The sequence below is a fragment of the Panthera onca genome, chromosome B4, assembly GCF_046562875.1.
Source record: "Panthera onca isolate mPanOnc1 chromosome B4, mPanOnc1 haplotype 2, whole genome shotgun sequence".
Taxonomy (NCBI): domain Eukaryota; kingdom Metazoa; phylum Chordata; class Mammalia; order Carnivora; family Felidae; genus Panthera; species Panthera onca.
This window is the reverse complement of record NC_138345.1, coordinates 31964673-31979484: the sequence shown is the minus strand read 5'-3', so window position 1 is coordinate 31979484 and position 14812 is coordinate 31964673. Positions and strand designations below refer to the sequence as shown.

At 38.9% G+C, this 14812-nt stretch overlaps 1 protein-coding gene across 3 annotated transcripts in view; it reads right to left on the bottom strand.

Moving 5' to 3' along the window:
• Positions 1 to 14812, bottom strand: part of CCNY (cyclin Y) — a 315237-nt gene that overhangs the window by 76515 nt on the left and 223910 nt on the right. For all 3 annotated transcript variants that reach the window (XM_060658953.3, XM_060658954.3, XM_060658955.3), the window contains one exon: positions 2877 to 2951. In XM_060658953.3, the coding sequence (XP_060514936.1) occupies positions 2877 to 2943 (67 nt within the window). In that variant the 5' untranslated portion in view covers positions 2944 to 2951. The remainder of the gene's footprint in view (positions 1 to 2876; positions 2952 to 14812) is intronic.

The following is a 14812-nucleotide window of genomic DNA, read 5'->3' as shown; positions in this document are numbered from 1 at the left end:
GCAAGTGGCATAATCGGATCCGATTTACAGAAAATCTTTTCACCTAGCAATAGTAGAGACATAGGGCTGGAAAGAGATAAGGTCAAAGGCCAGTCCAGAGGCTACTGAGTAATCCAAGTGAGAAAATATGAGTCTCAACTGAGGTGGCAGCAATGGGAATGGGTAAAGAGCAGTCAGATCCAAGGGACGTCTAAGAGGTAAAAAATAATACAACCTTGATCACCTGGCTGCAATGGTGTGCTGGTAAAAGTTTAACAGCTGCCTTAAAAAACAAAACAAAACAAAAAAAACTGCCCTGATTTGTAGCATTTGCCAACTTCTATGGTGTAAAAACTCCTATTGTGGCTATTTTCAAACTCCCAAGATGGTGTCAATGAACTTGGAGCTGGGAAGAGATGCGCACAACCGGCTCCTGCAAGTCAGGGTGAGTCCACTCCAGCACTACTGCTAGCAATGTGAGACTTGGGAAGAGGGGGGAGTCTAGGAAAATTCAAGGCCTCCCTGGCCTGGGGGACCTGTAGATTACAAAATGCAGGGCGTCAGGTGTAGTTACTAAGTTCTGATTGGGACATGCTGAATTAGAGACATATAAAGATATCCAGCAGGCAGATGGACACAAGGGATTTGAACACTGCAGAGAAAAATCTGGCTAGACATTATAGTTGAAATGGATACCATAATCATGGAACTGTGCGCAAACCCAGAAGATAAGAGAGTATAATAAAGCACAGAAACCTAGAAATACCAACATTAAAGGGATAAATGGACAAGATGCCTGAGAAAGACCTTAAAGAAAGGGAGGGTTTCTCAGGACCAATTCCCCAAATAACTCCCTGACTGATAATCAATACACCGAAGAATTAACTTATTAAAGTTACCAAATTTACCTATATTTAAAACCTATTTCTTTCAATTATTTATAAAGCAATTGTTCGTTAGAGAGACTTGTTTTCAACAAATTGGCCTGTTTAAATATAAAAGGCCAAAACAGAGTTTTAAGGAGCAAGGCAGCAAATGCCACATAAGAGGTCAAAAGAGCTAACAGAAGCCAGAATGTCCCCAAGCAACCTTACCATATATGCTCCACAGAACTGCATTGGTGGGAAGATCCCAGTGGAAAAGAGAATGCTGAGATAAGCAGAGATAGAGAGGAAAGCTCAGGGAGAGACTATTGATTATTTTTCCTTTTCTTGTATTTCTTTTTTTTTTTTATATGAAATTTATTGTCAAATTGGTTTCCATACAACACCCAGTGCTCATCCCAACAGGTGCCCTCCTCAATGCCCATCACCCACTTTCCCCTGCTTTCCACACCCCATCAACCCTTTTCTTGTATTTCTTGCGTGACTCAAGTAGGTTTACATGTTGAATGGAAAGATCCAGCTTTTAAGGAGAAACTGAAGGATTAAACAGAAGGGTCTGAGTAACCAATACCCTGATGTTCCAGAAGAGGAAGGGGCAATGAGATCTACAGTAAAGGTGAAGGGGGAAGATACACTTCCTCCCAACTCATTTCTGAGCAATCCTTCTGTTAGGTCAGAAAATCTCATTTCGTTTTACCATGACAATCAAGGTATATGTCATCTATTTAGAGGCTCTTTTGAAATTCTATTTGCATCTAGTTAGAAAATATCTTGAATGATGTTGGTCTATACTTTGAAATCACAGGAAACAGGACCCAAACCTGAAAGTATGCCAACCTTGCATTCATTAAGTACAAAAACTTGTTTTAGATTCTCATTGTTCCAAACCGTCATCCCCACTGTCACTTTTCTTCCCTTATAATATCCTACCCCCCAGTGGCTTCCCACTTTACTAGGCCAAGAGAAAAATGTTCTGTTTTGCTTTTACCCAATATATTCAAAACTTATTTCACAGGTATTTGACGCCTAGAATCATTATTCTTACACTTGGAAACATTGATTGTTTTGTAAATGTACCAAATTCTTTCAGATCAAGTCAGTGGCCTGCTTAAGTAAAGATCACCAATATTACTTCAGCATTATGCCATGTCAAAATTGTCATCTAAACATTATGGAAAAGTTATCAGTTCTTATAAATGAAGTCTCTGTCTTAACATATGTTTGATTATTTTCTAGTCAATTTCAGATTTTCTCTAAATTAGAGCTTAGCTTAGTGATTCACGGATTGAATCACATAGAACTCTAGCATTGTAAAATAATATCCTGGTCACTACATTGTCATTTAACAAATTTCTCCTGCTACTCTTTTACAGGAAACCAACTGAGAAGTTTCATGTTCACTATACTGTATAACTTATATCTGTCCTTTTGTAGCCAAGGGCCAAGGAACAGTGAGATAAGCTAGGGGCTGAAAAAGAGAGAAAACCTCCTAATAGAAATTCCACACATACCTGGGACAAACCACAAAGATTGCAGAATAAGCTGGTTAGTAGATGTTTGGCAAAAAGAACACATCTACCTTAGTATACAGGTTCAATTCAGTTCTCAAATGGCACAACAGAGATATTACTGCTTATATTTAAGGATTATATTTTGCTTTCTTTAACAAACTAAAAAAACAAACACTTCTGATCTTTAGAGTTTTATGTAAATATTAATTCCTAAAGGAAAATGTCTGACTCTAGTGTAAAAACTGCTACTATAGAAGGTACACAGAAATAATTCAGCAAACTGGCAAAATGAGGATAGTTGCTGCAAATAGGAAATTCTAAAAACGTAACTTACTACAAAAGAAAGAAACCCCAGAGAACACCATCAAACAACACACTTTGGGGATTACTAAAGGGGATTCTATTTTTACCTTGAGAATCACATCCAGTAGAAAATCAAGACTTAGGTTACCAACATGAGCCTTTTTTCCCCCTAAGAAACACAAATAAATTAGTAACCTACCGTCTGTCTGAGATTTACTGAGGAATATTGTGCTGGCCCGAGGATGGTCTGAAGGATTGAATTCCATGTTCAAATCTTTAAAGAAAGAAAAAGAAAATACATCAATATTCATTTGATAACTAAGGGAAGTCAAGATTAATTTTCAGTTTTTTTTAACCTTAAATTGCTAATACGTTCAAGGATGTATTTAAAAAAACCTAGTTATTGTGTTGATAGATCCTTCTAGGTCCAATTGAGAACACTACTATTTAGAAATCTGAGAAAGTCACACACAAAAATTAGACACTTGCTGGGAGATCTGTTGGCCTAAAACTCCATTTTCTTTTTAAAAGTCTGCTCTGTGCCCAGGATACTACAGAACAGCAAGAAAGAGTTATACCACTGAAGGAGAATTATGTGCTACAATGGACTCACCTAAAATCTGCAGTTATGTGAGTGGTATTTCCTTATTACAGGTGATTGAAATAGAATGATCTAAGCCAAATCAGCATCCACAAACTCTGCTTAATTAACAGTTCTTTTCTAAAAAGGCGAAACTTATCCTTCAGAGTAGAGGCCTCAGATTAGCCATCTGTGGGCATAATCTGGGGCCATGGATATGTTTCATCTGATTCATCCATTTCTTTTTAATTTGAGCCAACATAAAATGATTTTTATATATCGAGCATACACCACAAAGAAAAAAAATCTGTATTTCCAGCTTCTCTTGAGAAATCAGATCATTTGGCAACACTGGCTCCCCGCCCCAATGGTACAATGGGCTGAGACGCAGCAGCTGCTTAGCCCCTCCAGGTGGGACCTAAGATTCCAGTCTCCAGTAGTCAACCCTCTCTGCAATCAGAATGAAAACTATTTTGAGTTCAATTATTTCAATAAATTTTCAAAGAAAACTAATCAATACCAATAAAAATGGATGGTATCTATCTTTAGTTTTAACAGCTAATCAAGTCAAAAATAAAAGGAAAGGGGAAAAAAAAAGGACGGTCATATACATACCAGAAGCAACACCTACTAATCACTCATCCACAGAGACTCACCTCAGCAAACCTCTGAAGTGAGGCAATCTTCCCACATCAGTCAATCACTTACTGGACTATAGTTCCTGACCTCTCACTGGGTGCTTGATTAAAGAAATGCAAATTGAATCTTAAATGCTATTTCAATTATCTGGTCCTTCTTCTATGACAACTACTAAAATTATATACACAGTGTAGCAGTTTCATAGCTAAAGCCGATGGGAGGAGAAAGGCCAAAAAAGACAATTCTCATACTTGCCTCAGTTTGAACTAGATAGATAAATTTAGGCCAGATATCTCCTGGTGAAAGTGAGTTTTTATGAAGGGGTTTCTTGTTCAAGTAGAATTTTGTTCTAAAAAGGTCAAATAACAAATGTGCTACTCACAATTATTTTTTTGAAGACTTCAGCATATGAAAACTGAGGGCATATATGTAATCCCAGCCATGATGAATGTTGTTAACTTCCAAAACCTTAACTTATAGTCCCCACAGAAAAATATCAACTGAAAACCAATGTGCCTGTGGTGTTCCATGCTGGTGGCGGAGCAAAAGCAAGCACCCAATTCCTCAGCTTTGGACAGTGTGAGCACTGCAACCTCTTGGTTGGTTCCCTTAATACCCATTTTGGACTCATCTACCAAACCAGGTTTGTTTGTTTGTTTTCTGTTTTGTTTTGTTTTGTTTGCAGGGGTGTGGTTGTGGGAAGACTGTCTAATGACAGATTTTTAATCTAGATGTTTGAAAAATAGACAGGCCATCCTATGCAGACAAGTTCTCTTTAAGAGTCATTTCACCGCAAGCAAAAATGTAAAGTTTTTCTGTTTCAAGCCAACAGTGGAGCCCACAAGACAGCCATTTCTTAGGGAATTGAGAGCCTGCCACTTCAAAATTCAAGAATGGGGGCACCTGGGTGGCCCAGTCAATTATACATTGTCACAATCTCATGGTTCATGGGTTCAAGCCCCATGTCAGGCTCTGTGCTGACAGAGCAGGGTTCTCTGTCTCCCTCTCTCTCTGCCCCTCCCCTGCTCATGCGCTCTCTCTCTCTCTCAAAAATAAAAACATTAAAAAATTTTTTTTAATTCAAGAATATCCTGGAAGACAATCCCTAGAGATCAGGATTCTATGCTATAATGGTCACAAAGCCTAGAAATTGCTAAGAATGGAGACATTCACAGATTGTGAGAGAGGGCTGCCAATAACAGGGCATTTGTTCTAGTAAATAACAGTGTGCCTAGATGGTGGAATGCTATGCCACCATAAAAAAATCATGTGAACTACATTCATCATAGGGAGTACAGTATAATGTATAGAATTGTCGAATCACTACGTTGTACACCTGAAACTATATTTTGTATGCCAATATACTTCAACAAATAAAGACTATTTCATAATTTAAAAAAAAAACATGAAATATTCAACATGAATATTTTATTAATGTTGAAATAGCAATACCATATGCCATTAGGTAAAGAAAGCAGCATGATATCATCTGGGGGGAGGATATGCATAGGTATAGAATACATTTTAAAAGAATATATACTAACATTTGGTTACCTTTGAATAATGCAACTGAGCCCTTTTTTTCTTTTTTCTTTCTTTCTTCTTTTTTTTTTTTTTTTTTTTTTGCTTTTCCATGTTTTCTAAGCTTCCTGCATTGAGCATATTTTTATTACTTTGTTTTTTTTTTAAGTTTTGTAATTTCAAACACTTACATTTTAAAACAACTTGTGAAAAATGATTTCAAGCCTTCATTATCCTCTAGGTGCCTGGCCTATTATTTCTACAGCCCATGCTGGTGTTCCCATGAGATGCCCTGAGGCTCTCTTGGCTGTGGCTGTCACACCCCTTTCCCACAGGTCAGAGAGGACTGGCACACAGACACCAAGATGAGTGTCCCCACCAGCACTGGCCGCGTGCTGTAAGGAACTCATGACGAAAGACTATGGGCTGTGAGAGACCCCTGAGTGGAGGTGCCTTTGTCCTGCCAGCAGCCACCATGTGTGTACACACCTCCTGGTCTAAACAGAACAGGGCCACAGGGGGCAGGGGATGGTAGCAACTGCTTGTTCTTCCTGGCAGAACCCAAACAGCAGGAATCATGTTTTACACTGTCCCTACCAAGTGTGATACAGCAACAGGCTATTGTAGGTTTCTTTCATGGCCAAGTCATAATTGTAGGTCTGAACATAACACTCGCTCATGTCAGAGATGGTTTTCTGTGTGAGTGACAGGCCAGGTATCATCTCTACCCAGTTCAATGACACAGAGCAAGTCATAAAGAGTTCAGAGGAGTCTTCAAGATCAGAGTTTGACATGATACTCACAGATAAGGCAAGTGAGGCTGAGAGGTTAAGTGAACCAAAACTCTGGTCTCCAGCTGAAATGAAGAGTCCAGGGTTTTTCCCACTACCCCTTCTAGGCCTGATCTTGCCTCAGATCCTGACTGCCCTAGAAGGACTAGAGTATGAAATAGGAAGCAGGCAAAAGACAACACAGACGAAAATCCAGAAGCCCTTAAAGCTGGGTTCACATAATCTTTCTCAAGTTCTCCCTGGAATTTAAATTTTAGGATCCAGATCCTGGATGAAATAACCAGGAAGTCTCTACACAAAGAAATATCAAGGAAATCTCTTCTTCTAGATGCAAGAGTACATGGAGCACTGCTGAGGACATCAGAGATCATCAGCTAATTGTCATCTGAAAGCATGCCCAGATGTTGATACATTAGAGCGCAACACTTTCACAAGCTGCTAGGACATTACTCAGAAAAAAGCATTTAACAACATGCTGGTTTGCATTTTCTCCAATCCTAACCCAGATTCATATTTCCTAACCACAGAAAGGAAAGTGCTAAAACTTTTGCCACGTACAGGCCGACAGGCTAACTTTGCACAGGACAAGTCTAAAAGCCAGATCTCTCAGAGCAACTTAATGTGAAGGTGGGCCAACCACAGAACCCAGTTTATCTGTCACTGATTTAAATATGCACAACGGCAGAAGACAAAGGTACAAGGAACTGCAGCCATATCCTACACACAGGTTTAAAAGAGCAACCCCAGATCCTGAAGAGAAATATGGCAATTACAATATGTGCTTTGGCAAGAGAACTCCAACTTTTCAGGGAACAAAAAATGGGAAAAGGCAGCATTCTCACAAGCCAAGCAAAATAAACCGGCCATATCACCCAAACTTATACTCTGAAGTCAAGCATGACAAAACTACTACTTTAGACATAGAGAAAAAAATCCCCATACTGCAGACAATCAGGAAAAGTGATACTCCAAATGTTAACAAGTTGAACACACATGGAAGAGTGTAGTCATCTCAGTTCAGCTCAGTGATGTTTCTGAATGGCAAGAATCAAAAGGAAGAAATTCATGAAATATTACGCTTAAAATCAGAAATGATAGATGAAATAAACTTCACTGCTAAAGAATGCTAACCATTCTGCTAAAGTCCTAACTGACAGTATATTGCCTATCTTAAAGTCATAGTTTAAACACTAATTGTTCCAATAATCCTCCTTCAATCCACCACCATATTAAGTACTCCTCACCCTCTGCAAATACTCTCCTGGAAACTCACACAGCCCTAGCCTTGCCCTCAAACTCACCTTACCAGAGCACTCAAGGCTTTGATTTTTCCCACCTGGCCCATCAAACTCCTGAAGTACCTAATGTGCTAACTTATCCAGAAGAAGTAATAACTTACAGAATTAAATATCTGCTTGGCAGGGTGCCATTTAAATATAATTTTAGTGGAGACCACACTATTCTGACTAAAAAGGGCAAATCCCCACTGCAGTACTTCCATCCCCAAGAAAAGACCCACAGAGATAAGCTGGCTAGTGACACCACATAGGAGCCAACAGCTCTGCGATGTCAGCAGTTGGGCAATCTCTGGAAGGGGCACAGAGAAGGCTGAGATGCAGTTTATCCGACAAGAATTTACAATTTAGTCAGTGAGACAAGATGAAGTACATGACCCCATCAAAGTACAGGACCAGCAATAAATAATGAAGAATGAAATATCTAACCAAATCCTATGAGACAAAGAATAGTGTGCTTAAAAATGCTTAAGGAAAGCACTGCATTTGTTATACTGCGTTTTTCCTCTCCTGGCAAGTCCATTCAATTCAATTAAGTTAAACTGAACAAATACTCATTGAGTCTATACTATATGCCAGGTACTGTGCTCAGTCCTGTGATAACAAAAGATGACTTTGGGTTGGTAAACATGTCTGTGTCTTTAGCTTTCCTATTATCTACATGAACTATTTCCTAGACATGAGAATGCATTCTTGATTTTCAAAGTAATGGTGGTGAGACAAAATATGTATTTAGATGATTTTAAAATGTTATTTCTATCACATATTTGCCTTAATAATTACATTATGATGGGTCAAATTAGCATTTTATTAGATACCATGAGTATGAATACTGTGGATGTTTGTCAAGGCAAGTCCAACCTGCCAAGTTTTTCATTCATTCATTCAACAATCAACAAGCATCTTCTAAGTGCCAGGTACTGTTGAGTTCCACACACCGAGGATACAGAAGTGAACAAAACAGATCAAGTTCCTGCTCTAACAGAGCATCCTTCTAATTCTAAGGTGTGAAATTCTAGCAGAGAAAACAAAAGAATAAAAAACCAATCAAGAACACTCTATGAATTCTACAACCCACATTAAGAATGCTGAAAATCAACTGTACTAGAGTTTTCAGAATCATTCACTCCCCAAAGAGAAGCTCAAATGGTGGAGTAGAAATAGCACCCTACATAATGTAAAAGATCTAGATTTGAATACATCTCTGCTAACTCCATGCCCTTAGGCAAATTGCCATACTATTCTGGGTGTCATTTTCCCCATCTATAAGATGGACAAATAACCTAACTTAGAGGACTCCTGTGAAGATTAGAATTTTTTCATATAAAGCAAAAAACAGGATATCTGACACACAATAGGTGCCCCATAAAGAAAGGCTATTAAAATTTTAAGGTATTAAAAAAACATTACTCCACAGCATCTAGTTCAGTGCTAAAGACAAAAAACGCTCAAAATATGCATGCTAAAAAAGACAATAAAGATAATGCTAAACCATCATTATACAATATCTGTTTTCTAAGGACTCCCGGTTGGAAACTGATGTTTAAAACTTCAGTGTTTCACACTCCTGATACAGGTTCTCCTACCTCTTATTAAAAAAAAAAGGACAAGGTGATCCATAATGACAAGATGAACTAGCCTCTGAGGCAGTGATACTTCAGAGAGAAAAGGCAGTTTTAAGAAATGTTATGGGATTCCTAGCACTGACTTCAACCTAAATCTTGGGAAGCGGAATTTTAAACTACTGACTGCTTCTTTATCATGATGATATTTATTAATACACAGTCAAATTAAAATATTAATGGAACAGACATTCTAATACTCTACTGCCTGACTTTCAGGTGATAACAGAGATGTTTGGTCACACCGCTCTCAGCCCATTTCAGCTGAGGACAGGTGATGATGGAATCCCTTTATTCAAAACTGAAAAAGATCAAAGGGTGTACTTGCCAACCAGTTTAATTCAGCAGTATTTTCCTATGCCAGGTAACCTAATTTTCTTGTTCTTTCCACAGATGTCGCAATATCAAAGGTCCACAATTACTCATCTTGGCTTTTAAACCAGCACCAGCATTATAAAAGACTCATGTAATAAAATAATTCCCAGGATAAGCAGGAGTCATCATCTATCATTCCTGGCCTAGAATGCTAGGAAAACCAAAAAAGGAAAACAAGAAAGTGCAGCAAGGCCTAAAATGTACTGGGTCTAATATGGATGGAAGAGGAGACACCAAAGACAACCTGCACAAAACAGAAACTTTCCACCTTTTACCTCTTTTTTCTGCACTGCCAGCCTCAGGTGATCATCATTTCCTGTCTTTAGACAAATATTTGACATGATCAAAATCTCAAACTTTTAATTTCAGTTTTAGGTAGATATATTTCTAAATCTGGCTATGATCTTCAAGGCAATGATGAAATCAACAAATAGACTGTTAATTTTAAATCAGGTTCATTTACTTTTTAAAAAATTACTATTGTCCCACTGCTTAAAAATCAGTGATTATTTCCATTTATTAGTGCAATGAGCTCAAAATCAAATGGTTGACCCCCATGCCCCAACTGGTTTGCTCCATCGGTTGCTACCAGGCAAGCCCAATGCCAACAGCCCACATCACATTCCCATTTATAATAACCACTGTTGCTGTGGCAGCAAACTGCTGGTTCCAAAATTCCAGTTAATTCTAAAGCCATCTTTTCTACTCCCGCTGATTTTGAGTTTATTCCTACAACTATTCTAACACTCTTAGATTTGGTTATTTTCTGTTTTTACTCTCTACTTTTAGCTGCCTGCACCCCTGAGGGTGGACCATGTATGTGAGCACATATCTCTGGGTCCACACACCTATGTGGTGAATCTCCAGGTCTGAGTCTGTGCCTGCATGTTTGTGTCTCTGTGTGCATCTCTCTGCACACACGTCTGACTCTCATTCATGTGCTCTTTTTCTCTCCATCAACCTACCTATCCGCGTCTCTACCTCTTTCCAACCTGTCTCTCAGTCTCTCCTCCACTCACTCTTTTCCTCCTCTTACTCTCCCTCCCTATTCCCATCCCCCCCCAAGTCTCTCCACTGTCTCTAATACTCTATCTTAAGATGAACCAAAGGAGATAAAGATCTTTTTTTTTTAATGTTTGTTTATTTTTGAGAGATAGAGAGGCACAGAGCATGAGCCAGGGAGGGGCAGACAGAGATGGGAGACACAGAATCTGAAGCAGGCTCCAGGCTCTGAGCTGTCAGCACAGAGCCCGACGCGGGGCCCAAACCCACGAACCATGAGATTGTGACCTGAGCTAAAGTCAGACACTTAACCCACTGAGCCACCGAAGTGCCCCTTAAAGATCTTAACATTGAGACTAAAGACAGATTATTCTGCCAATACAGCAGAAAAACTAAAAGCTCTCACACTACAAGCACTTAAGAATGTGAAATAAAATATAAGACATCCTTTGAAAGGCCTACAAGAGAGTATGCCAAGAAAATGAGGGACATGACCTGAGGCCCTAATGAGAAACAGAACTGAGGTCTTCCAGCATGGATGGGCCATCCAGCAATGTGAGCTGGGTCTTAGGTCTCACCTATTATCCTGCCATAATTACTAATCTAACATCATTTATTTAAAAGTGCTTTGGGGGGCGCCTGGGTGGCTCAGTAAGTTGAACGTCCGGCTTCGGCTCAGGTCATCATCTTGCGGCTTGTGAGTTCGACCACTGCATTGGGCTCTGTGCTGACAACTCGGAGCCTGAAGCCTGCTTTGGATTCTGCGCCTCCCTCTCTCTCTGCCCCAACCCACTCGCATTCTGTCTCTGTCTCTCTCAAAAATAAATAAACATTAAAAAAAATTTTTTTTAATAAATAAAAAAATAAAAGTGCATTGGTTTAGGGGCACCTGGTGGCTCAGTCGGTTAAGTGTTTCACTCTTGATTTTGGCTTCAGATCATGATCTCACGATTTGTGAAATCGAGCACCGCATGGGGCTCTGCACTGTCAGTGCAGAGCCTGCCTGGAATTCTCTCTCTCCCTCTCTCCCTGCCCCTCCCCTGCTCATGCACTCTCTCTCTCAAAATAAATTAAAAAAACTAAAAAAGAAAGTGCTTTGGTTTAGAAACTTTATTTTAATGTCCTACAGGATAGGATATAAGCCCTTAGAGTGAACAGAAGTTAGAAGTGATGGTTTTACATATATGGGCTACAATCTCAACAAAACTAAATTGGAAAAAAACAATGTCATGAACCCAGAGGTAAAAGGAAGCTGGACTGAGACAGGGAGAGAGGAAAAGGCTCCTAATCACCTAGTAACTGGTAAACATTGGTGTGTTCGTATCTCTCATGTGGTTTTGGAATTCTGCTCTATTCTACACACATAGTTCAGGAATCCCTAGATACATTTATACAAAATTGGTCGCATGTCAGATATCCCCGGCTACCTGACAAAATTAATTGTAAACCACTTGAAAAATCCTGCTTCCCAGAGCTCCACCAGCTTATGCTCTCTAAAGACAGTCTCACCATTCCAAATGGCAAGACACAGGAGGAAATAATCCATTACAAGCAAGAGTCAGAGGACACAACACATAGCAAGATTAGGCTTCCAAGAACTTGGGATAATAAAACAACTGTATAGAGACCATTAAATAAATACGTGCTACCTAAACACATAAAGAAAAACATAAGGCAAAGAGAGCATTTTGGAAAAAACCCATGTCCATATATATATTCATATACACATACACATGTATGTATACATGTACATGTAAACACATATATATTCCAGAAATTAAAAACACAGTCATTAAAATCTAAAACTGAATAGATGGGTTAAATTACAGATTAGACACACCTGAACACAGAACTGGTGGCCTGAAAAACATATCTAAGAAAATCACTTAGAACAAAGCACAGAGAGATAAAGAGTTAATAATGTATAAAATGAAAAAGTCCAACTAATAGTGATTCTGTACTCCATAACCATTCAGGATAAAAAAGACTCTTAGCAAATCTCTTTAACCTGATAAAAGACTCTTAGCAAATCTCTTTAACCTAAACCTTAATAAAGGCTGTTAGCCCAAAACCTAAAGCAATCCTCATACTTAATGGTGAAACATTAGGTGCATTCTCCTGAGGTCAGGAATGAGGCTGGGATCCAGTTACCTTCGGTGCAACATTGTTAAGAGATGGGACAAGAAAAAAAATAATAAAAGGAGAATTTATTGGATTGGAATGAAACGTAACTGTTGGTATTTGTATACAATCCTATACTTAGAAAATACAAGGGGCTTTACAAATCTATTGGCATTATATACAAATTAAGATATAGAAATTACTATCATTCATTTACCTTAGCAATAGTGCTCAGCTAAAGGAGCAGCACTATCTCCCTTACCCCAGGGGTGTTTAGAAGTGTATGGGGACAGTTTTGGCTGTTATGATACTAAGCAGCTGCTACTTATCTGTTACCATAGTCCCACACAATGAGTAACTGTGCCTCACAATGCCAATGGGGCATTCACGGAGAAACACTGTGGCCTAGAGCAATAAACAACTAACAAATGTAATAATGATAATATTAAAAAGGCTCAATTTACTAAGCTACAAAAAACTATCCTTAAATTTAACAAGACTGTAAGATCTTATACAGAAAATTATAGTATTTTATAAAAAGAGCTAAAATAAATGTCTATGTATAGATATTCTGCACACACACACAACTCATACACACATACAATTATTCACATACACACACATCCTTATTCAGCATCATACCTACCCCATGTCAGACCCCTTGCTACATGGTGAGCTGGGGATATAGCACTGAACATCAGACAAGGTCCCTGCACACAGAATTACCAATCCAAGTGTTTGAAAGTTTAAAGATTATCACCCTGTCTACTCACAGTTCATATTACAAACTATCTCTTCTACTTTAAAACTGAAAATTCAGGCAGTGGCTTTTCCATTATTTCACATTGCTTCACATTGCTCTCCTTTGAGCATTTTGCTGATTACTATTACATCCACTAGAGGTCAGGCAAGGAAGAACATAAAAAAGGTTATGAAAGTCATTTGGGTGGGGGGGGGAACAACAAGAACAGTGCTGCTGCCTACTCCCATATTAGATTTAGTGGAAGCACAGATAGAAGCTGACACATTCAAAAATATTTTGTTATACCCACAGTCCTGGGACACACAACAAAACTGTTATTTGCATATAATCATCCACTTAGAAAACAGGACTAGCTCTCACTGGCTTACATGCTCAGTCATCATTCCTCTGTATAACTGGTCAGCCCTATACAACTGGCTGACCTGATTTCCCACTTATCTTTGACTTATACCCTTATACTTTGCCACCCCCACCCCCCCCTCAGCTAATATCCTTGGTTTTTCATGGGCTTGACCAGACCATCCCCTCTGCCAAGAACAACCCTCTCTAGGTCAGCGCATTGCTGCTCCCACCTCAAGTCAAAGGCTTGTAGTCCCTGGAAGATTTCCTGACTCATCTAGGTTCACTCACTTGTCCTTCTCCACTCCAACCAAGCTTGGTGCATGTTGTGTTCTAGCAATTTTCTTCTACCTCCACAACCATTGGTTTGACTGTCCAATCCCCCAAATGCATACTGACTGCATAAAGGTCAGGGAATGTATTCAGATACCTTCTGATACACCACCACAGTACTGAACCAAACACACATATTAACACAAAGATACTCCAGTACGGTCCACCCTATCAAGGAGCTTCTATCTCCTGACACATATACACACAAATAATCATACACACAAATAATATACACAAATATAAAATATACACACAAATAATATTTCCTCAAATAATCCTTAAGAGATTCAGAATGCAGAAAGGATCACATGAGGGAAGTGCTCCAAGCTTTACTGGTAGAACAGAGATGATTTCCTAGAACAGATGAGATTTCAGTGAACCTGACAGATTTTTATTTGAAGAAAGGTGCTCAGAGTAGGACAGCATTTCAGCCAGAATGAAGAGGATGGGCCAAGGCACATGGTGGACAAAAACTTATTAGGGGATAGCCAGGAGACATACAAGCAAGCCTGGAGAGTTCAGAAAGAAAAGCAAGAAAAGTGGATTCAGGCCAAACTGCAGAACACCATGAATGCCAGAACAAGAAGCTGCATTTTTCCTGTGAACAAAGTGGGACAAGCCACTGATGATGTTCAAAAATACAAATCTGGCTGCTGTTTAGAAAGATATCCACTGGAAAAAAATTTGAAAGTGAAGGGACAAGTTTAAACTTAAAAAAAAAAAAAACAAAAAAACAGAAAAATCATGCATCAGA